General features: G+C 41.5%; 1 protein-coding gene across 4 annotated transcripts in view; it reads right to left on the bottom strand.

Moving 5' to 3' along the window:
• Positions 1-4,915: 4,915 nt before the first annotated feature.
• Positions 4,916-25,004, bottom strand: part of Trank1 (tetratricopeptide repeat and ankyrin repeat containing 1) — a 113,550-nt gene continuing 93,461 nt past the window's right edge. For all 4 annotated transcript variants that reach the window (XM_033756997.1, XM_010629675.2, XM_010629676.3 and 1 more), the window contains 7 exons: positions 19,818-19,906; positions 16,124-16,227; positions 15,881-16,013; positions 12,445-12,590; positions 8,602-11,639; positions 7,545-7,643; positions 4,916-6,344 (listed from right to left, as the gene is read on the bottom strand). In XM_033756997.1, coding sequence (XP_033612888.1) covers positions 6,244-6,344; positions 7,545-7,643; positions 8,602-11,639; positions 12,445-12,590; positions 15,881-16,013; positions 16,124-16,227; positions 19,818-19,906 — 3,710 coding nt within the window. In that variant the 3' untranslated portion in view covers positions 4,916-6,243. The remainder of the gene's footprint in view (positions 6,345-7,544; positions 7,644-8,601; positions 11,640-12,444; positions 12,591-15,880; positions 16,014-16,123; positions 16,228-19,817; positions 19,907-25,004) is intronic.

Below are 25,004 nucleotides of genomic sequence, written 5' to 3'. Positions count from 1 at the left end.
ACAAAGAGTACATAAACAAGGGCCCCTCCCAATCACATTTAATACCCAGGAGCCCCTGCCTAAATACTCATAAGCCTCTTCCTCTCTGATGTATTGTGTCCAAGGGAAGGAAAGGTGACTGTTTGAGGAGAAGAGGAGAGGATGAAGACGGGAAAGAGTTGGGATGTGTGACTGCAGTTTCCACAGACATGCAAGAGAGGCATTTCAAGAGAGGTGTAGGATGAGACAAAGGGTAGAAAGAAAAAGGAAAGGGAACATCTTCATTTGTATTCTTGCCCCAGACATCACAAATGTCAGGATCAGGCCTGTCCTTATGTGACAGCCAGTAGAGTTGGATGCTCCTGGCCCAGAGAAAACAGAACTTAGGAGCTGGGTGGAAAAAACCTTTTATCATTAGTTCATAGGGCTCACTCTTCCTGCAGGTTGCCCCGGCAACTAAGTCTCAGCTGTTGATGAAGCCTGCACAGTCAGCTAGTTGCTGTGTTGCCAAGATGACAAACATTTGATTCTAAGGGCAGGTACTAGGATCACTTAGAGTGCTAGGGTCCTAAGTACTAAGCTACTAGGATCCTTACTAGGCCAGGGAAAGAGGTAGATGTAGCCTTTTTCTTCCGATGACAAGTTGCATAATGCATGGGCCCCAAGAGGGAGCTCTGCTCTGCCACCTACCTGCTCCCTGGCCTCGGGCACACCCCTTGCTTCACACTTAAACACACAAACTAGAAGTTCCCAGTCTTCACTGTGGAAAATTGTTGTAAGACTTCAATATCACAGATACAACAGGCCCAACAGTACCTGGCACACAGTAAGCCCTCCCTTGGGTTATCTATTGCTTGTAATAACTCACTCCAAACCTTAATAGCTTATTAATTATTAAATTTCATGGTTATAGGTTCACAAATGGGCATGTCTCAGCTAGTGTCCCTTCTGCTCCATTTGGCATCAGCCAGGGCACTGGTTTGGCTACATTCAGCTAGCACCTGGGCTGAAACATCAAGAGGGCTTCGCTCACATGAAGACCCTTGCAGCTCCTCCACCCACCTCCTGCATATACCTAGCTTGGGTTTGGCGCAGCTTGGTGGCTGCAGAGTACCTGGATTGCCCCAAAAGTTGCCAGACTTTTTAAAGACAAGAACTGAAATTGACAGGGTCACTGCTGCCACATCTACTGGGAAAAGCAAGTCATAGGAGAGGCTCCATTCTGGACAAATAGAGTGAAACTCAGGGAAGAGGAAGGCATCAGGGTGCATCATGACCAATAAGGAACCCTATTCACACTCAATGAAACATAATGGGGAGGGAGAAAACTTCAGAAAGATGACTCAGTTATTCAGCTACGGAGACTGGACCAGATACCTCAGGTCTCCCAATGCTGCCAAATTCAGCTTGGAAAGAGAAAAGTCAAGTATTGTCTCAGATAATGGCAGCCATGAAGAATGAAAGGAGAAACAGCTTCCCTCATTTTACCCTTACCACGTGTCTTCTAATACATAAGAAACCCTGAGGAAGCAGAGGATTCCCCAACAATGACAGGTTGTACTCCCCCTACAGAGGGAATAGGGTTTAGAGTAGGATTTAAGTTAGTCTTTTAAAAATATTATATGTCTTGCACTACTGACATTCATATACAGTGGTACCTTGGTTCCACTCATTCTTTCCCAAGATTCTGGTCACACACCAAACTAGATGAGAACCAAATCTAGTTTTTCCTTCAGGTCAACACTGAACCTAACCATTAAATTTGATTCTATTCTCGTCCAACTCAGTTAGCAACCAGAATTGTGGGACGAGTCAAGTTCATGAACCGAGGTACCACTGTATATCTCACTACTGTTAGACCATTAGACACCAGGATTATCAAAGCCATACTAAAACCAGTTAGAAACACAGGAAACTCATTATGTAATGTCATTTATATTTTAAAATAAAAATTAAATTCCTCATGAAATGCTTCTTGAAGTTTATTGAGTAAAATCTGCGAATTGCTTTGCTGCAGTTTTACAGCATAATTACTGGATAATTACAGCAGTTTTACTGGATAATTACAACCTTTATCATTTTCCTGGGCCACAGGACTAATCTCCTTGTTCAGCCTGGAAGGCTCTTTCTGTGAGCTTCAGCAGATGGAGTACAAGCCCTGTTTACCTGCTGGCTTTTTCTCTCTCACATTTCACCATGTGCCCTGGCAACCTGGGACCCCAGCCTCTTAGAGGGGTCCAGTAAAACCTGTCCTGAGCAAGAAAGAAATTGATAGCTGACACACTCTGGTCATGAGCAGGAGACCTTGGTGGCCTACAAGGATTAACATTTCCTCTCACATACTGGGAACAGGTGTAATATAAGCACTAAATGTTCTTGTAGTTAAACATAGGGTGCCCAGTAAGTCTGGGGCTCATTTCTACTCTTGAGAAAACTGAGGCAGGATAGTTAAGAAAGGATCAAAGTATCCTATTTTCAGATCTGGTGTGGGGATAAGAATACAGATCTGGGACTCCTACAGGTGAACTATAATTCTCTGGGTAGTAAGGGTGAGAGCAGAAAAGAGAGAGTAAGCTCCTAGCTCCAGGAGCAGTGCTGGACTGGAGTGGGCAGCTGTTTGGGACTCTCCTTGGGGGGCCACAGACCAGGCTGCTCCTGCTAGGTGACAGGAGAACACACACGTTTCCTTGCTGGGCATTCCACTGTCCTGTAGTAAAACATTACTGCCAAAAGACAATGGAGAGGTTGAAGAGAATGAGCTTTCTGAATTCCCAAGGGCTGGCACCCTTTTTACTATTGGGTAGGAGTGAAGGAGCTGAGAAAGAATTGCTGGCAAATGCTGTTGAGCTTAGAGCCTGAGTCCTTAGTGGAAAAAGTGCTGAGTGGCATCAGAAAACCCAGGTCCAGATCTCAGCCCTGCCCCAAACTGATTTTGTGACCCGGGGTAAGCTATGTCCTATCAGCCTGTTTCTCCGCGGGAGGTTGGTGAGGAATTAAGGTGCTAGCCAAGCTTGAGCTATTGTTAACCTCCACATCAGTTGTCACCCTTCCTTCTGTTATCAGTAGATGGGATTCCTGTCCCAGAGTGAATCTGAAGAGAACAAGCACTCTTAAATAAGAGTGCTCAGGCCTCTGATGTGTGTGTTAGTGGGAGAAAGAGGGGACAGGCACCAGAGGCATATTAAATAAGGCCTTTCCCTTTTCCCAGCAGGCCTCAAGGGACCCAAAGAGTATGCTGAACAGTTACCAATGACCACAAGGAAGTGGAATCAATGCCTGTTAGGCATATGTTCCTTTCTTCGTGAAGATTTTTTTATTTAGATGAACTGTCCCTGAAAACTTACTTCCTTGACTGCAGAAATAGGCTGTAGTTACATTTGTGCTTCTTCAGCAGCCGGATGCAAAGAGATACCTATAAGGTAAGTTAGTGGGTAATCACAACAAAGCCTCAACTTGATGGAATACCCCATGCAGACAATAATTAATACAGCAGGCCTATTATCCTTTGAAAACCTTGCTTGCAAGGCGGGCCCTTGGCTAGTGTCTGGAACTTGAACATCAAAGGGGTTCTTACCGTTCCCAGAACTGATAAGAATGCCAGCAGTGCCTAAACTGTTTACATAAAAATTCAGTTTTTGTTGAACACCTTCTGAGACTCTGGGACTTTGACATGTGCTAGGCCGAAGATGCTATACGGGTAACCCTCAGTAAAAATGCTGAGCACTCAGTCTTTACTAAGCCTCCCTGACTGGCAACATTTCATGCATGGAGAATTAAGTATGTCCTCTGTGACTCTGGAAAGGACCTCTAAAAGCTTGCAGTGGTTTCCTTGTACTGTGCCCCATGCGCAGTTTCCCTGCACTGAGTGCCTTAATGATGAATCAGTCATGACTACAACTACATGCTGAGTCTTAGATTTCCAAACAAGACAAGGCAAGGTCTGGGACCCAGACATGCTACAAGGCTGGACTTCAGAATTCAAGGCATTAACGGCCATTAGCAATCCTTCTGCTGAATCCAATACTCCTCTCATAGTCTCAGCACCCGACTCTAAGGACCCTAACATGTCGTGGAGTTAGGTTCTCGGTGAAGCATCTCTTAGACAGTTCTACTTATCAGATCAGCAGGACAGTCCATCCCAGTGCTAAGCCTCTTTAATCGTGAGCAGAGAACTGAACATTTTGCTTGCTAAGGCTCAGATGTCCTGCTTGTCCCATACATTTTCACAGCACCAAGACATGAGAGTATTCAAATGGCAGAATCACTCCATGTTAAAACCAATGTTGTGACCAAATGTGGCAAGAAAAATGTCTCAAAAGGGAAACTGAGGGCCTGCTTGGTACCTTGCTACCAATCCTATGCAATGTAACTTTCTATCACTGTTGTTTCATGCACTCCACACCAAATGATGAGATCCCTCAAAGGAGGGTGCTGCACTCAAGTGTTGAAGATATCTGACTTACCCAGATTACACGGTTCATTAGGAGCAGGAGAGAGATTACATTTCCAGAACAACGTTCATTTCTAGGGGAAAACCCTGCAAGTGACAAAACATCATACAATACAAAGCTTTCATGTTCATGAATGCCCAAAGTGGAAATAATGTGTACATAGCTGGCACTTTAAAACATCGCAACCAGCTATGAGTCCCTGAAAATAAAGCCCTGAGCTTTATTTTTCTGACCCTGGGTTTCTTCATTTCAGGAAGCACAGAAAGCTTCTGCTCTGGCCAGCATCAGCCATCTGACCAGAAGGGACCAACCCCAAAATGTATCCCATTTCTCTTCATTGAGTTGAGAAATAATCAAAAGGACAGCAGCATGTAAGAGAAATGATTTAACTTTATAAAAATGTGACAATACAGCAAGATTTGATTGTGTTCTTTTTTCTTTCCAGTTTTCCTGGCAAGTAAAGTTTATAAAAAAAAATACCTGGCATAAAAATTAGAAACATAACCTAATAAAAATTAGAAACATAAACTTTCAAGCAAATGAGTCACTTAGTCAATGAAAGGAAAACAATAAGCAGCAAAAGCGGCAGCAGAAAAATTGGTTTGTTCTGAGGACAAAACCACCAAAGAGTGGGGTAATGTGGCAGTAACCATCAGAGAGGCATGAAGGCTTCCTGAATAGGACCAGACCAGATGGCTGCTGGCTCAGTGGACAGAGGGGGAACACTAGCCTCCTGCAAACAGGCCTACATCCAACCCCTCTTATAGGGCCCACCAGCCATGTGGCAGTGATTCATAGGCAAATCCTGAAGAAATGGCCCTGCAAGTTTGGCCTCCTTCTTTGTCCACTTGTTTCTAAACTCCAATTCTGCAGGTCACTATCTAACTATCATCAAATGCCAGCCTAAGCTTGGGTGACAAGCTTGCCATGGAAATCCAAGAAATTTATATATACAAGGCTTCATACAAAACACCTTTTTGGAAAGTATGCACCATAGCCAAGGCAGAGTTAAGATCACCTTGGTGAGGCAGGCTAGAAGTTCCCCCCTGCTACTCTCTCCTAGAGGGAAAGGCCTTCCAAAGGATGCTAGTGAATTCTTAATTACATTCTGAGGTAGTCTAACCTGACTTGCACAGGTAGCTGAGAATGGTTACAAACAATGGAGGGAAGGCAGAAAAGTTGCCACAGAGAGAAAAGACTAACATATGTAATGGAAGGAACTACACTATACTACACTACACTACACTACACTACAAGTGGCCTCAGAGATGACAAGAATGCACTCCAGGATCAGGGATGGCTGGTGGTAGAGCCCCAGAGGGACCCTAGGGACACACGGCTTTTATATTACTTGCTGTTGCAGCAGTATGGCAGTAGATGTGGAAATCTATAAGAGGATCTCCTGGCCCAGAACACTGGCAACTCTGAGGTGAGGGGTGTCATCTTAAGTGGCTAGCCCTCTGCTACTGACTCATGTCATAAAAGCAGTGAGCCAAAGAGCCTAGGGAATTTGGGATGAGAAGCCCCAAAGTTCCCATCAACTAACTATAACTCCTCTGACCTGAACATGTTTGGGGGGACTAATACTGCTAGATTTTACTGGAGAAACCACTTAGGAAGACCCTCAGGTGAGAGAACAATCATATCTTAAGCCACCTCTGAAAGAGAAATAGTAAGAAAGAACAAGAAGCATCCCCCACTCTTTCTTTTAAAAGCTAATTTACATTCTTTTTTTGTCTTATGCCCCAGCACTCAGAATTCTAAGACAGGATGGATTTTTCTGAAGGTTTAAGAGGCAGCAGCTGTGCAGGCATTAGTATTTTCTCTGCTTTCCACATTTCCGTGAACGCCGTCTAGGACGAAGCTCCCCAAAGTCTTCAGCTTCATTTTCATAATCATCATCCTGAACAATACCTATTTATGAAGTAAAAACAAAACATGAAAACAGTGACCCCCCCACTATCCCACTCTTAAATATCTTAATGGCTTAACTTAATGGCTCTATAATTGTTTTTAAATTAAAAGAGGGGAAGGCAAGGGAGGACAGTAGGAGGGATGGAAAGAATCAAAATACCTTATGTTATATGCATGTATGAAAATGTCACAATATTCAGTATAATATGTACCAGTTCAAAAAAAGAAATACAAATTTTCACTAGGGTGCCAAAAAAATTTTTCCTGATACTGCTCCCCAGAAAGAGCCAAAGTAAACATCTTTCTCCAGAATTAAATTTTTAATTGTCTGATCACTCTGGCCTTATTACAGACGTCCTTTAATAAATGACAAATCAAGGAAAACCTAAGCCCAACCATACTTTTCAGTTGGCATTAATTATTGCCTTCCTCTTGAAGTGATTATAAAATCTTAGTCTCCAGAAGGGTCTATATGATAAATGTTTTTTATGAGTACAGATATATGTACCAAATTCCTTCAAATTTTCCCCAGGTCCAAGGTCTGGCTTTTCTAGTAGCAGCTGAATTGAAACTCTGAAGAGCATCCAAGGCTGGTAAAATCTTAGCGCAAGAAGAAATGTGATCTGGCTAGGCAGGGGGCAGCAGGTGGAAAGGATAAGAGAGAAGATATTCTGCATCACAGTACTTGGCAAAAAAAAATTCTGACTTCCAGCAAAAAGCATGACTCACTCTATACGAGCCTGTGACCCTCTGAAGCAAGATGCCTGCAAACTGCTCCAGGGATGCTGTGTTTTGTTCACAAGGTATTCCTAGGCCCAGAAGAACATGGATAGACACTAGATACTCAGTAAATATTGACCAATTTAAATGAATAATTAACAATGGCAAAAGTATTTATTTATCAAGCGATGGCTCTGCAATACTTTATCCTTCCAGGTATCTGTATTGAGTATGTGCTCCTGAGTAGCAAAAGAGGTTTTTAGCAGCTACAAGGAGGGCAAAATCATTGCCCTCACAGTCAGTTGAAGAAATTTAGATGCTGTGTTGCTAATAGTTGGGATCATTAGAAATTATGCTCCTAGACAATGAGAGGTTATTGACTTGGGTGGCTGCCTCATTCCAGATTCACCTGGAAGCCGGCAGTATGAAGAACCACAAGACCCAAAGTATTGCCTATTCCTGGAGTAAAGGACTCCTTACCTTCTTCCTTTAAGTGGAGCTCTGTTTTCATCAACCACTCCTGTGCATCCTTGACAGACATGACCAGAATCATGACCAGCCTAGTCAACGCCTCCTCCGCTGCAGAAACCAAAGAACAGAGGCTCTGAGTGAAGAGGCTGCTACAGGCACTAGAACATCAAGCACTAGAGTCAAAGCCCCCACGCCCCAAGAGCCAGTCTGCATGTGCTTTCCCTGAAGACAGCCCTTCTTATAGAGTGGCCTTCTGCCACCTCAAGCATGAGCTGCCTTTAAATGTTAGCTCATCACTAGCATTACTGTATGTCTGTAGAGACTGTCAATAGAAAACTTTTCTATTGGCAGCCTATGTTCAAAATGTTATTAAACCTTGAACTGGGTACAGCATCTGAATTATAGAATGTTTCAAAATATGCAATTTCACTAATTTTATACATATCTTTCATTCAGTGTTGCTAGGAAGTACCTAATACGCAAATTATAGGAAACCTGATTCTATGACCACACAAGCATTCTTATTTCAGCTAGGGATGTAGCTCAGCACAGAGGGCCTGCCTGGCAAGCATGAGATCCTGAGTTTGACCCCTGGTACCAAAAAAAAAAAAAAAAAAGAATTCTTATTTCTAAAGGCTCAAACTAGGTATGACTTAAAAGGATCCTAAAGAACAAAGACCAGCTACATACTTCCAGTTCTTATTCTATGGTTCAGCACAAAGTAGCTGCTCAAAAAAAGATCACTTCATGAATTAATCAAGAGAATCTTAAAGGGTTTTCTCAAGCTTTTCAACATTCTCCCTAAATCCTCTCCATGGAGTTAGTGACCAAACTTTTCTCATTTGTAATATCTGGGGAAATCATCCTGACCAAAGATAATCACAATTTTTTAATTGGGGAGGAGTAATCTAAACAGTGGAGTTTTGCTATAGTTTGAGAACAAACCTTCTTTACTTGTGTTTTTGCAAATACTAAGATGCCATCATTCCAAAGTCAGACACCACTACAAAGAGCATAACTCTGATAACCTAGCACGCTTGTCTAACACCATCTCTGCGGCCCTTACCACCAGCCCAGGCCTTTCTCCTGTAGCGGTCCTCCACCAAATCTGAAACCCTCTTGATGTGCTCCTGGACCTTCCTCTGCAGCATGTGGCTGTGTTCTTTAGACCCCAGGTGACTGCGGATCCATCTGCTTTGCTCAATGTCCTGCACCACTAGTTTGCCTTCATAAATGGCTGGGTCCACCTTCTCATAGAAAAATTCTGAGTATTTCTGGTAAGCCACTTGTTGCCGCTGGTGGCTTTCTAGGCGGATGTGCTGCTCATAGGACTCGCTACTCCTCTCCCAACACTCCTTCCCTTCCACTCTTGAAAGAATCACAGACCCTGAAGCTACTCCCTCAAATGCTTTACTGGGATTGAAGTAGTTCTCAGGGTTGCGGGCAAATTTCACTCCACACAGATCACACTGGGTCCTGTCCACGTCAGCCTTTTTAAAGTTCCCAGCTCTGGGCTCTCTGGGCTCCTCCCTATCATGCTTTGTCTGGACCCATCTCCTCCAACTGATGCACAGAGATACCACCAGGCACATTCTTCTCAACTTGCGATGGATGGAGGCCTTCCGCTGCTTCAGTGAAAGGATGGTGGCCAGGAGGTAGTCTCGGTCTTCCAACACCAGCTCCTCTGTCTCTTCCTCACCAAAGTCACACTCAGGTTCAGCAAAGTAGTCAACAGGGCCAACACAGAGCAAGCGGCTCATTCTGACCTCCTCGTGACAGAGGCCATGGACCACAGACCCTTTTGTGTGCGCACTGTCCCACCGCCAGTGGCAGTCCATCAAGAATTCTTCATCTCTTTCAAAGAGCAGGTCTTGCAGGGCCTCGGCCACGAACTTCACATTGACTGCCATCACCACCCGCCTCACAGCCTTCTGAAGCCTCTCAGGAACTTGGTCCGGGCAGTCCATGCTCATCAGCTGCAGCCTTGTCTCAATCTCCTGAAAATGGCGGTAGAGAAGAGACTTGCAAAATGGCTGCAGGAACTCCTCGGCATTTACCAGCATTACCAAGCACAGCACCAGTGTCCGCTCTGCCTCCCCTGAGACCACATAGTCTATTTCACTGAAGGCATCAAGCAGGACGTTGAAGTTCATATTCTCGTAACCACATAGCACCTTGACGAGGTAAGAAAGGTGGAATCGGAAGTCCTGAATGGCTCTTGTCACATCCTTCGGTTTATATTCCTGAATAATGGAGAACATATCTCCAAGCTCCTTGTCCTTCTTGCTGAACAGGAACCCCCAGTAGTGCAGGAGTGCAATGTAGCTCTTGGGGAGGCACAGGATAGCATTCTTCCAGAGGCGGGCCAGCACCACGCTGCAGTGGATGAACTGGAACTCCAACAGGGCCACTGTGTTTCCAATGCTGGGGATAAGTGGCTCTTTGCACCTCTGGATGAGGACATTCATGAAACGGAAAAAAAGCTTCTTGTAGTCCTCTGGATTCCTATACACATAGAGCTGATCAATGCAATTCTCTAGCAGCCGAAAGAAGCACAGATGGTTCTTCTCTGCACTTTCATCATCCTTGTTGGGCACTAGCATGCCAAATTTCCCTTCTATTCCTTTCATCTTGCTACTTTTTCCCCTGCCCCTTTCCTCTTTTTCAGATTCTAGAGCTTTCAGCTCCCTGTTATAGTTGTCTTCCTCCTGGTGGAGCAACTTTTCAAACTCCTCTGGATAGCTAGAAGAGATAAGGAAAGCATGCATAGCACTAAGCCACAAGTCTGTCGACTCCCTGCGGCTGCATGCCGTTTCATTTTGAAACAGATTGTGAATGTATTCTTTCAAAGCAAACCTGTAGGGTCGAAAGGATTTGTAATGTGGTTTGAGGATTTCTTTGCATGCCATGGGGTTTTCTGACAGCACTCTCTGATGGAAATGCCTAGGGAAAAGGACATTTAGGAAAGATTTGCAAAAGCCATATATATCTGCAGACAAAATATAATCTATTTCTTCAAGTTCTTCAGCTAAGATTTTGGGGAATACATTTTTGGCTTCCAAAAGCAATCCACTGATTGCCACCAAATGCATTTTTGACTGAACCATACACTTGGCCTCACAACGCCGCAGGGGTCTATGAAAGTCTTCACAGTTTTTATCCTCACATTTTAAGCCTACAATAAACTTCAAGCAAACACCTGGGTAGGTTTTTCCAAGAAGGCTTTGTGTGATATGACACAGCCTGCTCAAAAGGTGTTTGTTTAGGGCTAATTTCACTTGATCAGTCATTATCAAGAAATAGTCTTTTGTCGTCTTCTCTCTCAAATTCAAATTCAGGTCAAAAATTATTCTTAAGATGGGCCCAGGGTCATTCTGAGCTATCTGGCAATACTTTGCATCCACCTGAGAAATCCCAAAAAACTCAAAACAAGATTTAACCATTTCCTTCTCAGCATTGTTAGTCACTCTTTTGAGGGCCTTGACCAGATTGAGAAGAACTTCTAAGCCCCACGGAGCCAGAGCCAGAACTTTTTCAGGGTCAGCTTCACACTGTCTGACTGCTTCGTAAAGGGCTTCCACAACTCCAGCTGAGTGGTTGAGGGTTTCAAACCTAAGGAAGGCATCTTTGAGTTTCTGAAAGTCTCTCAGGATTACTCCCTGTAGAAACAGGGCCTCTGCAATACCAGAAAACAGGCCAGTTTGATAACAGAGATCAAGAGCTTCTTGTAGAATGGCCTTAGTTTGTTCTATGTCAGAATCTCTAGCCACATTGAGGCGGGCAACCTCTAGCAGACATGAGGCCTGGAAGTCCTTGTCAGCAGTGAGCCTGGCAGCCTCCAGGAGGCAGCCATGCTGCTTCATCAACAAGGCAGCCTCTTCTCTCCGACCCTCCTTGTTCAGCAGGTCTGCCGCTTCTGCTAGGCATTTCCGAGATTTTAGGAACACTAGTTGGTCTTCTATGTCTAGCTTCGAAAGGACAGCCATCATTTCTTTGATCTTATTTGCACTCAGGTACTTAGCCGCAGCTTCCACATAAAACTGACTGGCAGAATAGGAGAGCTTGGAAATAGGAAGAGTCTTGGTCTTTAGCATTTCTTCATATCTGCAAAGACAGAGCATGCAAATATCAGTTTATTATCACCCACCAATTGGAAATTCTCTCCAAACAATAGCACAGAGCTACTAAGACTCCCACAACATGTATATATTATGAACCTAAACTCGTCGAGCATTCAAGCACTTTTATAAATGTTTCGTTATATGGTTATCACAATAATAATCTCTTTATTCTTCAAGGGAATCAGGTACCAGTGTGCTTAATTAATTAAATAGAGTAAAGTTGTAACCAAGCAAGTGAGAGTTAAGTTTGAAAGGCAAATTTTATATATAGTCAAAAATTATCCTTGAACAGCATCCCTTTGGATCTCATAAAAGCATGATAACCATTTGGATACACAACTCTGACAAATATGAATGTGGTTAATGAGAAGGGAGGAAATGGGTGCTATACACACATAAGTGATTCTATCAGCCTTCCCCTTATTATCCAACTTGTGATTCTGCCCTTTTTTCCAGGTGTGCAGTGGTTGAATTCATGTGAGACTAATGAAGCTCTCCAAGGTTCCCCTTTCTTCTGCCAACTAAAGTCAGCACATCCTGCTATAAACACACTTGTAACATACCCTTCATCTTCTTTAGCCTCTCTCTTCATGACACTGTGTCAAAACTGATAAAGAGAATGAAAAACAGAGTCTTGCTCTCAAGGAGCTGCTGACCCAGCACCACAGGCCACCACTCAAGTGGGAAGAGGTTGACACGATGGTCAAGCCACTTCAGAAGCCACTGGATACCACAACCAGGGCAGGCTGCCCGAAGCGAGGGAGATGGGAGAGAATAAAACCACCTACTTTTCCACTGCAATAGCAGCTTCCTCAAAAAGCTCCTCTTGGCAGTACATTTTGAGTGCTAGATCAAATTCCTGAATCTGCTCAAAGCATCTGAAAGCATCTTTGTAGCACTGGCTTCGCTTATAGAAATAGGCTGCATCTCTTATCTAGGACAGTGAAAAAAGGTACTTTTACTTAGAATAGTTATAATTTTTATCTTAAAAATAAACCAATACAATGAATAATAAAGACGATGGTTATATGTCTGCTGTTTTTAGACCCCACAAAAGACACTAAAATTAAGGTATTCAGAAAACTTAATAAATACAGAATAAAAAATTAAATCTCAACTTTATACCATTTACAAAGGTAGATTCTAGGGGATTAAAAATCTAAACATGAAAACTATTTGAGGAAAAATGCATGAGAATGTTTTTGTGACCTGGAGGTAAATAAACTATCCAACAAGCACCCAACACAAAAACTTTAGGAGAAAAATTGATGGATATAATAATACCAAAACCATTGAATATAGATAGGGCACATGAAATAAAGTTAAGAGAAGACAGATTTTAACATGTACATCATGGAACTTTCTGTGAAGACAGAAAAACGATTCTACTTCCTGGAATATAGAGCCCAAATTTCCATGCACACTGAAATATCTTCACTAATGTCCTGATTCCATCTCCATCTCCCACATTCCAACAAGTCACATTCAATGATAAACATGGTGAAAGGCAAACAGGGTGGGCCTGACCTTATTGGACATGACTTGGGCCACACTTCAGTTTCACAGTAGGTCCCACGCCCAGCTCTGCCATGCCCAGAGTGCTCTAGGAATGCCGAGAGTTACCACATTGGACATACAAACACAGAGACCGAGATGAGGAGGAAACACAGCTGCTCACAGTCAGATACTGTCAAGCACAGCTTCTCCAAGTACTTGTGAAGGGCCAGGTATTTTACATTTCTAATCGATCACAACTGACACATTAAAATTTAATCTCTAAGAAAATAGTCACCGTTTGATGTCACAGTAATGCCACATGGCTATAACTATTTTCTAATCTCTTACTTCCCTCTCCTGTATTAATCTTGCTGTAGACAAATGGTCTGTGGCCTCTGATAGCCTACTGACCTCTCTGTGAGCAGCTGGGTTCCAGACTAGCAGGTCTGTCAGACAAAGCTCGCAGTGCTGGAAATGTTCTGTAACAATGAGCAGTTCCAATGTGGCTAATGAGGCTAAAGAAGTGAATTTTAAAACTTTACTATATTTTAATTAATTTGAATTTTTAATTTAATAGGAATGTGCAGCTGTAGGATTGGATAGTGCAGATCTAGAAGAATTACTGGGAACACAGAAAGACTCCATGTAAATACCAGACCACAGATTCAAGCCAATTCCAAACTAGAATTCCACAGGGAATGAGAAGACAGGAATACTCTAATACCCGTGTATCCCTTGGTTTGAACATTTGGCCTGCCTGTGGCTAACATCAGCCTTAAACATTAACACAAAGATGGATGGCATAATGATTAATATTGATTGTAAATCTGATTGTATTGAAAAACACCCAGGAAATTAGTAAACTACACTTCTATATGTGTCTTTGACAGTGTTTCCAGAGACAACTGACATGTGGGGCAGCAAACTGATGGTAGAGATGTGCTCTGAATGTGGGCGGCACTATCCAACAGGTGGGGAGCCAGACGGAACAAAGGCAGAAGGAGGAACCCCACTGGCACTGGATTTTGATCTCTGGCTCCCTCCCCCACCCCCACTACCATGAGCTAAGCAGCTTTCCTCAGCCATGTCCTCCACCAGGATATTTCTGCCTTCCACGGCAACTAAGCCAAGTGAGCACTCAGTGAAACCTCTGAAACCATGAGCTAAGGTAAATGTTTCCTCCATTCAGTTTATCAGATATCTTGTCACTGCAGCAGAAAGCTAAAACAGACATGCATACATACACACGGGTGCGCACATACACACACAAAACCTTCTCAGAGCTGTATACAGAGTAAGAGGTAAGATCAAACCAAGGTGGATCGAAGAATTAGATAATAAAACAAACACTGAATATGCTGGAAGATAAAATAGGTAAAATTCTTAAACACAAAGGCATAGGTGAGGACTTTCTGAACAGAGCTCCAACTGCACAAGAAATGACCAAGAATCAACAAATAAGATTATATCAAATTATAAAGCTTTTCCACAACAAAAGAAACAACCAACGAAGTAAAGAGACAACCTACAGAATGGAAAAAATTATTTACCTGCTACTCCTCAGACAGAGAACTAATATCTAGAATATATAAACAACTCAAAAAATTAGACGCCCCCCCAGTAAAAGAACCAATCAAAAAATCGGCAATTAAAATGAATACATATGTCTCAAAATAAAGAAGTACAAATGGCGAAGAAGTACATTAAAAAAAATTCAGAAATGAGAAGCAAGACCTGTCATGTAAAGGTACAAGATCCCAGTAATGAATGTAACTGTACTGTATACCTAGAATGTACCAGTAAACTCAATAAAAAGAAAAAAAATGTTCGGAATCATTGGGCATTAGGGATATGCATACCCAAACAACACTGAGATTCCATCTTATTCCAGAAAGAACTGCTATCATTAAAAACAAAAAACAGTAAGTCCTAGTAGGCTGTGAGGAAAAAGGAAGCTTTCCTGTAAATTGCTAAATGAATATGGAAATCAGTATGGAGATTCCTCAAACAAGTAAAAATAGAAATTCCACTGGACTTAGCTATACCCCTCCTGGGAACCTTTCCAAAAGTATTAAAGGTATCGTGTTACAGTGATACATGCATATCCCCACGTTTACTGCAGCACAATTCATAACAGCTAAATTCTGCAAGTAGTCTATATGTCCATCAATAGATGAATGGATAAAGACAAAATACACAAATACACACACACACACACACACAAATGGAGCACTACTCAGCATAAAAAAGATAAATTTGAGGCATTTGTAGGAAAATGGGTACAACTTAAGACCATAATGCTAATTGAAATAAGAAATAGAAGGTTATATTATATAGCTTCTCATATACAAGAAGCCCAAAATATAAATAATTTAAAGAGCAAAAAAAGAAAAGAAGAAATGATAGGAAACAGGGAGGCAAACTTCATGGAGATGGAAGGGCATTTGGAATGGAGGAAGAAGAGAAGACAGGGAGGGGGAGTAAAAAAGATGAAGTTGTGATATGTATATATACCAATTCTCCAAGATGATTTTAATTATTATGTATCATAAACCTATGCCAATGAATAAATGCTTGAGCAAGTACACAGAGAAAGGCCACTCAGTGAGTCAACAGGGGCCAGTGTCTCACTGGAGCCTCTTCCTGAAGATGCTGAGGGGCCTGACTCTTGATCTGTTCAGGTGAAACCCAGTTCCCCCAGAAGCAGCTATGGACTCAGGGCCATACCTTTCCCAGCCTCTCGCACAGCTGGGCAGAGAGCTGAAACTCCTTGGCATAGCTCAGACACTTAAGGGACAGCTTTGGCTCATTGCACTCCAAATAGGTCTTAGCCAGTCCCAAATACTCCAACTGCTTTTGCCTTGTAGAAGGGAAACAAAACAATATTTCCATGAAATATTAACTTAATGTCAACATGTCTAACATGCTGCTCTCAGGAAAACAAAACTGATATGATGCCAAAACACTTACTTGGGGCTAACTTTCTTGGCCTTCATGTTCAGGGCAGTGTTGTGGGCAAGGGCCAATTTTTCCTTCTCAAATGCCCCTCCTTTTTGGTAACACTTGGCTGCAACCTGAATGAGCAAAAGATTTTGATTCCTCGCAAGGTAACAGAGGTGACTACAGAACAAGAGTTAAAGCATGCATTGAATGTCTGTACTGACAAAGTGCTGTCTCACCCAGCCCAATCTGAAAGGGAGGATCAGGAAGGTACAGGTATGCCAAAGAGAATAACCTCAGAGGATAAAGCCCAATGCTATGACCAGCTAACACACTCAAAGGTTTCTACAGAAAATATCCAGAAGCCATGGGAAAGGTGCAGAGTACATATTTTTATTGGCCACCACAATAGCACCTTTGTTTAATCTTCCAAGAGCCATGTGTAAGAGATATCATCCTTCTCACTGCGCAAGCAGCAATCTCAGCAGAGCTATGGAGCAATTAGCCCAAAGACACCCTGTGGTTGTTCTGGGGTTTTTACATGATTGCTAACTACAGTAGCTACCTTGAGGTGCTGGAGGAGCAGCTGCAGTACATTGACTGGGGATAGAAATGAGGTAGAGATGGTCTCACAACACATCCAGATCCTCACAGCATGCAGTTCTACGTGACCAAACCCTCTGACTATGAGGTATGCAGACAAGTGTCACAGGGAAGTCGGCCTGCATCCTGATGCTTGCCAGCAGAAAGCTGCTTTTCTAAGGCAGGAATTGTTGTACCATATTGTCAAGGCTAAAAGTTCAGATTTTGCCCAGTATTAGGCCTCAGTGTGGGAATGGGAGGGCTAAGTGACACTTGGTGCTAGAGTGGACAGGATGGTCTCTCTCTCTCTCTCTCTCTCTCTCTCTCTCTCTCTCTCTCTCTCTCTCTCACATGTTCTTTGCTCCAGCCTCCTGTGGGCCTCCTTTCATTCCTGAGACTTATGCCATGCTCCTTCCCACCACAGGGCCTTTGCACAGGCTGCTGCCTCTAACAGAAATGCCCTTCTGTCTTTCCTTTGCCTAGTTAACATCATTTGCCTGTAGGTCTCAGCTCTATGCTTCATTCCTCAAAGAAGGCTTCCCCGACCTCCAAGGGCAGAACAGGTGGCTCTGGAGGCAGATGACCTCTTATCTGTGACACTTGCAACAACTGGAACTGCATATTTTTCTATATTCTTGTTCTGCTCACCATCCTATTTCTGGGATCTAAACATAGTTTTGGCTCATAGCTCAACAAATATTTGTTGAATGAATGAATCTTGTATGGTGGCTTCGAAACATTCATTGACATGCAGCCAAAAACCCAATAAACCACCTGAGTCCTGAAGTCCTTTAGCAGGGTCAAAATAAAGTCAGGCGAGGAGAAGGCTTTTTATAACATTCTCATCTGTGCCGGCTCCCCTAAAAAGATTTTAGATTCAAAGATTCAAAAAGTATTTTTACAGGGATAAATAATTGGAAATCCATGGACAACACATATGGGTAACACTGGAAGTGTTCTGAAAGGAATAAAGGGTAAGACTGTGTAGAGATTTCCAATTCCATACCCATACTTGCTGCCCATCTTATCGCCCCCTTCCCTCCCTACCCCCACCATCCACCCTGCCAAAAGATTCTTGTTTTACAATGGCCAACTGTTCAGTATTTCTTTCCGATCATAACAAAGACTTGCAGTGAATAAAGTTTTGAGGCTCAATCAAGTTCTGCAGCTAAATATAATAAATTTTAAAACCTACTTCCCAGACATGCCCAAACCAAAACAAAGCAAACAGTGTTTTCTCACTTTATATAACATACTACAAGCACGGCCACAGTCTTCATTTTTCCCTCTCTCTGCCCATACTCCTTTACTGTCAAACTTTGCAGCTTCTACTATCACGAGCGCTGCTTGTTTTCCCTCCTTTCCCATGTGGGCTATGACTTGTTTGGCCAACAGAATTTGTCCTTCTACCCACTCTCTTTGAGCCCTGGCATCATGTGAACCAGACTAGACCAGCCTTCTGGGACAGGTGATCTTGGAAACCCAATGACCTATACTATCTAAACCAAGAGCCAGTCAACTCCCAGAAGCAGACCTTCCCAGCTGTCTAGGAGCCGAATGCACACATGAGTTCCCCAGCTGAGACCAGAAGAGCTACTCAGTTGAACTCGCATGGCCAACCCACAGAACTGGGAGCAGCATACATGATTTGTTATAAGCCACCATGATTCTGGGTTGTTATGCAACAATAGGCAACTGATAAACCCCAGAGTTATTTGTTATTAATATTATCCATTGTCCCTGTCACATGGGCTGAGAAAACGGTGAATTCCTTCTTCTAGCTATGACAGATACCTCACACCATGGCTTCTGATAAATGTTGACTGGGAGATTTATGGTCTCTATCACCTCCCAGTCCATGAAATTCTGATGATAGGAAAAATCATTAGAGCAGTGGAGAAGTCCCCCAGAGAAATCACTGTTTCTGAACATTTGTTCAGAAGCGGCAAGGGAAATTGCAGACAGTTTTGCTATAATGTTTAAGATTCAAACTCATGCAGCTGCAGGCAGGAGTTAGCAGGCTATCCCAGGTACCTGAGTAGCCATACCCTAACAAAGTGCACATTTTTATGTGGTAGTGTCTCTGCTGACAGAGACTGCTGGTTACCAAAGCCCTCTCCCTTTCTTGTCTGAGAGCAGAACCTAAATCCCATAAAGAGCTGAAATTGCCAATGGGACTACACTACCAGAATCTTTTGTAGCTATAAAGGAGGTGATCTCATATCGACCAATGAGATACATAAGAAAATTCATTAGAGAGGGCAGGCATGAGAAGAAAGTGCCTGCTCTTCATTCCTGCTTGAGTCATTTCTGAGAGGAGTGGGGTGTTTGGAGCTGCTCTGGCAGCCACTATGCAACCATGAAGGGGAAATCTCTGACAAGCTGCAGATGACATGAGGAAGAAACGAAGTAAGGCTGGGCTCATTTGATTTTGTTCAACTGCAAAATCAATCCTAACACCAGACTTCTTATTGGATTAAAAATTTTAAGCTAGCATTCCTCTTTTAGTAGAGTTTTTGAGACTTGCAGGTAAAGACATCATTGCCAATACCCACTGGAAGATACACCAGCCATGGTGTCCCCCTAAGACCTCATAGTGTGTAGGGATGCTGACTGTAGGGAAAGTGATGAGCTCTTTCTTTAATATGGTTTCAGTATTTCATAAGGCCCATTACAGAAGACTGCTCAGACTCACTATGATGGCTTGAGACTGGAGGTTGGTCTGTGTAATCTGGTGATAAAGCTTACCCCATGCTCACCAGACTTAGATTGGCAGTAAAGTCTAACTCTGATCAGTCTGAAAACACTAACAAGAGATTTCCTGCTACTGCTTTAAAATGCAATGATGATGACAGCAAAAGCTTTTAAGAGCAGAATACAGAAGGGGAAAAAAGACCATGACCCTCCATTTACCTGTAAGCATATGTGGGCACTTGGCCAAACTGAAGGGCTGCCATGCCTGCACTGACTGGGTGGGAGCAGGACAGAAGCTCTCCTCACCTCAAGCTGACCTGATATTCCAGAAGAAGTGGCACAAGCACTATTATCCCCCACCCTGCAAATGTGGGAACCTTCCCAGGAGGCCTGAAAAGACCAGTGACCACAAGAAACCCTCACTCCTGGCCCCTGGTCTGGTCCTTACCTTCCAGCACTGGTGTTTGGCATAATATTCTCCTTGTGCAATCCATTCCTCAGGAGTTGACGTCTTAACAAACATGCTATCATCAAAGTCTAAAATGAAAAAGAAAAGTGAGTTTTCTTCTCTGGGTCTTCACTCACTTAAAGCTGTGGTGGGCTGAACTGTGTTCTCCTAAAATTCATTGGCTGAAGTCCTAAACCCTATTACCTCAAAATTTGACTATATTTGGAGACAGGGCCTTTAAAGAGGTGGAAACTTAAAGTGAAACCTTTAGGGTGGGCCCTAATTGAACTTGACTGATGTCCTTATGAGGGAAAGAAATTAGGATATAAGCACACAAACACCAGGAGCACAGAGGAAAGACTGTGAGATAAGGAGAGAAGGTGGCCATCTGCAATCCAAAGAAAGAAGTCTCAGAGGAAATCAATCCTGCCAACATCTGATTTTACACTTCTAGCCACTAGAACTATGATAAAACAAACTTCTATTGTTTAAACCACTCAGTCTGTGGCATTCTGCTATGGTAGCCACAGCAGGCTAATAAGCCTGTGTTCCTCTTTCTAGACTTTAAGATATATTTTAGCTTGCTAAACCAGATTGGTGTGGGTTTCAGAAGGAGGAGGTATGAGGCAGGAAAAGATGTGGTTTGTTTTTAAAAATTTTTTAAATCTATTTTCTTTTTCCATGGCTTTGAATCAGTACAAGGAGAGCAATTACTAACTCCTTGAAAATTCAAAGCCAAGTAGCTTTTAACAATCTCCCAGGTAGAATATTTAGCAAAGAACAAGCTAAAAGGATTTTATAATACAAATGCTACTGGACTTCACTGGGTTATATCCCAATAAACCATGATAAATTGAAAATACTGTCAGTGATAAATGAATTTAGTAACACCTAACCTACTAAACATCATAACTCAATGGCATGTATGTATGCTGTTGAGTATTGTTTGTTTACTCTCATGATTATGTGGACTATCAAGCATTCTAGACAGTTCTACACTACATACGCTAGCCAGGGATAAAATCAAAACCAAAGGGAGAAATCCAACATGGCTGACTAGAGGAAGTGCTCAGAGAAGCTTCACTGAAGCCACGGGTATTCTGTAGGGGGAAGAAGGGGAAGCAGTGCCCAGGCTGGTCTGCACTGTTCCGGCAGCCATAATGAGAAGGTCCTAAACAGCCTAAGGCAATGAAGGCAAACCTTTTAGAGATGAGTACCCAAACTGCAACCCAAACCCATTTCTTTATCTTGAAGTGCCAACATTGCAATTAAACCTAAATACTGAGGTTTTGGTTTAGAAAAAACAACTCATACATTAATATCTTTTGTCTGAAAAGAAAAAAAAAACAAGTAACACAGGTGGATTTTTTCTTGATTTACTTGGTGTTTTCTATTTTCTTCTTTTTATCTGCTATTTCATTCCTTCAACTCAAGCTTCCATAGCAATATCATTTTCTCATTATTTTGTTTCTCCCACTTTTTAAATTATTTTCTTCAAGTTTCTTGTCCACTATATTCTGCTTTGTCTCAGTTACTCCTATTTTCTTTCATTTTAACCCTCCGGTCCTCTCTATTCAATTCCTTTTGCTCTTCCTTTTTTACCTATATCCTTGTCTTCCCTTGCCTCTTCTCCACTCTGCAGGTGAACAATATACCAATAAATTCCAACAACCTCATGGTTTTCCTCAATGCCCAAGTTCACCTCCTTCCTTCCACATCCTGTCCGCATCCCCACTAACATCTTCTTAAAACCCTCAGTACCAACCCTTCAATTTAACTAAAAGACCTCCAAAAGAATCTGACTAATTTTTTTTCATTTTCCACCTATTACTTCTCCTATCTCTACCTCTCCTTCTGACGTACATTCTTCGTCCATCTATCCCTTCAATTTTTCCCTTCATTGCTCCTTACTGCTAAAAATGATAGAATATGGATTGTAAATGTATTGAAAAAGGGTGAAAGCACAAATGCAAGGTTCATCACATATAAAAAATACATGAGAAGATCTGTTGATGTTATTATAACCAGTAGTAATTCTTTCCTCAAAACACAGTGTCAGGGTCCAAGTCACTTAAATTAAATAGCTGAATGACAGTGATATATGTGCACCCATGTTTATAGTGGCACAGTTTGTAATAGCTAAAATGTGAAAACAGCCCAATTGCCCATCAGTTGGAGACTGGATAAAGAAGATGTGGTTCTTCCATAAAATAGAGTACTACTCAGCCATAAAGAATGAGAAACTAGAGACATTTATAGCTATATGGATGCACATTGAGGCCATAATCTTAAGTGGGATAAATTGGAAACGTGTAAACACCAAATAGTTTCTCTGGTGTGAGAAACTGAAAGTGTAAATAAGGATGAAAATATATAATAGATAATGTGAAATAGGAAACGGTCCAGAGGGATGGGGGAAGTGGGAGGGGTATGAGAAAGGAAAGAAGGGAAATGAAAAAAACATAAGAGGAAAAAAATGGAAACAAAGTCTTTGTAAATAGGGAGAGATGGAGGGGTTCAAGGGAGGACAAGGGTGGAGAAAAAATAAGAACCAAGATACATCATGTAAACGTACAAGTTCCCAATGATGAAGGTAAATGTATTGTATACCTAAAATGTACCAATAAAAGAATTTAAGAACAAAAAATATATATAAATAAATAATTAGCTGAATGAATAAATATCATCTCTAGAAAAATAAAGCTGAAAATATATCACTGGAAGGCAGTATCTAACTTCATATCAACTAAAATCTCTTTAACCTCAACACCCAGCCCAAAATACACACACACACACACACACACACACACACACACACACAGAGGATCATGAGAAAATAAGGCAAAAAAGGATACGGTCTTCCAATTCTCCCAAGGTAGATCCAGGGGGCACCAATTGAGAGGAAAGCAAACACCAGATAGTGAAGTTTTACAAATAGATTAAAGACAAGTTAAAGAAACTTGGTGAGTTCAAACAGGACATGATCCAAAAGTTTATGAAATTCCCATACAAAATGACTAATATAGATATAGGAGAAACAAGTAAAAAAATTGGAAGAGCTAACTAAAACAGTTCAAAACATGAATTACATATTTACCAAAGACACAGACTTCAGCAAAAAAATACTAGACAGAAATACCAGAAATTTTTTAAAAACTGTATAGAATTTATATTTTGCAAATATGACTAATGTGAAGACAAGGCTTCAGAAATCAAGGACAAAATGATGTTAAGTTACAACAAATTCCTCAGATAAGCCTAAAACGATAAGGAGAACAGAAATTCATCCAACAACTACTACACAATGCTAAGAAGTCCTATTTAGGGCTAATGGGAGCTAGAAACTAGAAAACAAAGACAACATGCATGGTTTAAAAAATTCATTTACAGGGTCGGGGATTGGGCTCAGTGGTTCTGCCTCCTGCCTCGCAAGTGCAAGAGCCCGAGTTCGATCCCTGGTATCAAAAAAAAAAAAAATATAGAAATCATAATAAAAAAGTTTCCAAGTACGAAGAAATACTTCAATACACCGATAAGGAAGGCTTACAGAACACCAAACTATTATGAGGAAGAAAGCTCAGAAAAACGTATTTTACTCAAAATCCTAGATGTCCAACAAATAGGCAGAATCTTAAAAGCTATCAGAGCAAAGCAAAAAATCCTATATAAAGATAAACTCATTAGGATGGCAGCAGATTTCTCAACACAAACTAAAGTCTAAGAGAATCTGTAAGGAAGTATTTCAAGCCCTAGAAGCAAATGACTTCCAACCCAGATCAACATAGCCTGCAAAACATTATTTTTAAAAAAGACGGATAAAATCATTCCATGAAAAAGAATAATTTAACAACACATGAATATCAAACCAGAACACCAAAAGATACCCAAGAATATCCTAGACAGAGACAATGAAGCCAATAAAGTAAAAAAACTCAGATGGAACAAATATATCAAGCAAGACAAAGAGATAAACAAAAAGGAAAAGGAGTTGCTAACAGGAAAAGAACAAAATATCAGAAATAAATTAACACCTTTCAGTAATAACTCTCCATGTTAATAGGGGACTGTGTCCCCTATTAAAAGACACAGACTGATAGTGTGGATCAAAAACAGAATCCTACAGTCTGTCTGTTGCATTCAAGAAATTCACCTAATCCAAAAATGTATTTATAGACTAAACATCAAAGACTGGAAAACAGTATTTCATGCACCAGGACCTGAAAGCAAGCAGTGATAGAAATTTTCCTCTCAGAAAAGTAAATCAAGCTAAAAATGATCAGAAAAGTCAATGAAGGTTACTACATACTAGTTAAAAGAACAGTCCAGTAGGAAGAGTTAATATGTATAAATACATATGTACCAAATACTGGAGCAACTATCTTCATAAAACAGATATGCCAGGACATAAAGGATCGAATAAATACCAATACAATCATAATGGGTGACCTCAATACCTCACTTTCACAAACAGACAGATCAACGTAACACAAACTCAATAATGGTAATAGTTGAACGACACTTTCAAACAAGTAGATTAAACAGATTATCTGGAGTGTTCTATCATACAACAGAATACACATTCTTTTCAGCAGCACAGAAACCTTCTCCAAAATAGACCATATATAGCAATGCTTTGATTTATGAACACTTCTGTTTGCAAACACAGTTTGCAAACAAAAGCATTCAGAAAAATTTTGTTTCTGTTCATAAACTTCACACTGGGTAACAAACATGGCCATGGCCATCTACCCCATGTAAACATAATCACCTTCCCCCCTAAATCATAAAACAAATGAAGTTCATAAGCCAAAGCACCACTGTACTACTCCACAAAGCATGCTTAAATGAATACAAAAGAATTTAAATCAACCCTTGTTTATCATCAAATCATAATGTATTTAAACTAGAAATATATAACAGAAGAAGCCATAGAAAATGTAGAAACACCTGGAAACTTAGGAACACACTCTGAGCATTCAATGGGTCATGGAAGAAGTTAAATAATTTCTGGAATCAAATGATGATTCCAGTATAGCACACCAGAATCTATGGGACACAATGAAAGCAGTCTTAAGAGGGAGGTTTATTGGGCCGGGGATTTAGCTCAGTGGTTCCAGCACCTGCTTTGCAAGCACAAACACCCGAGTTCAATCCCAAGTACCAAAAAAAAAAAAAAAAAAAAAAAAA

The sequence above is a fragment of the Fukomys damarensis genome, unplaced genomic scaffold, assembly GCF_012274545.1.
Source record: "Fukomys damarensis isolate Sample0158 unplaced genomic scaffold, DMR_v1.0_HiC HiC_scaffold_28, whole genome shotgun sequence".
In the NCBI taxonomy this organism is placed as follows: Eukaryota; Metazoa; Chordata; class Mammalia; order Rodentia; family Bathyergidae; genus Fukomys; species Fukomys damarensis.
Note: the sequence above shows the minus strand (reverse complement) of the source record. Positions and strands in the feature narration are given on the sequence as shown.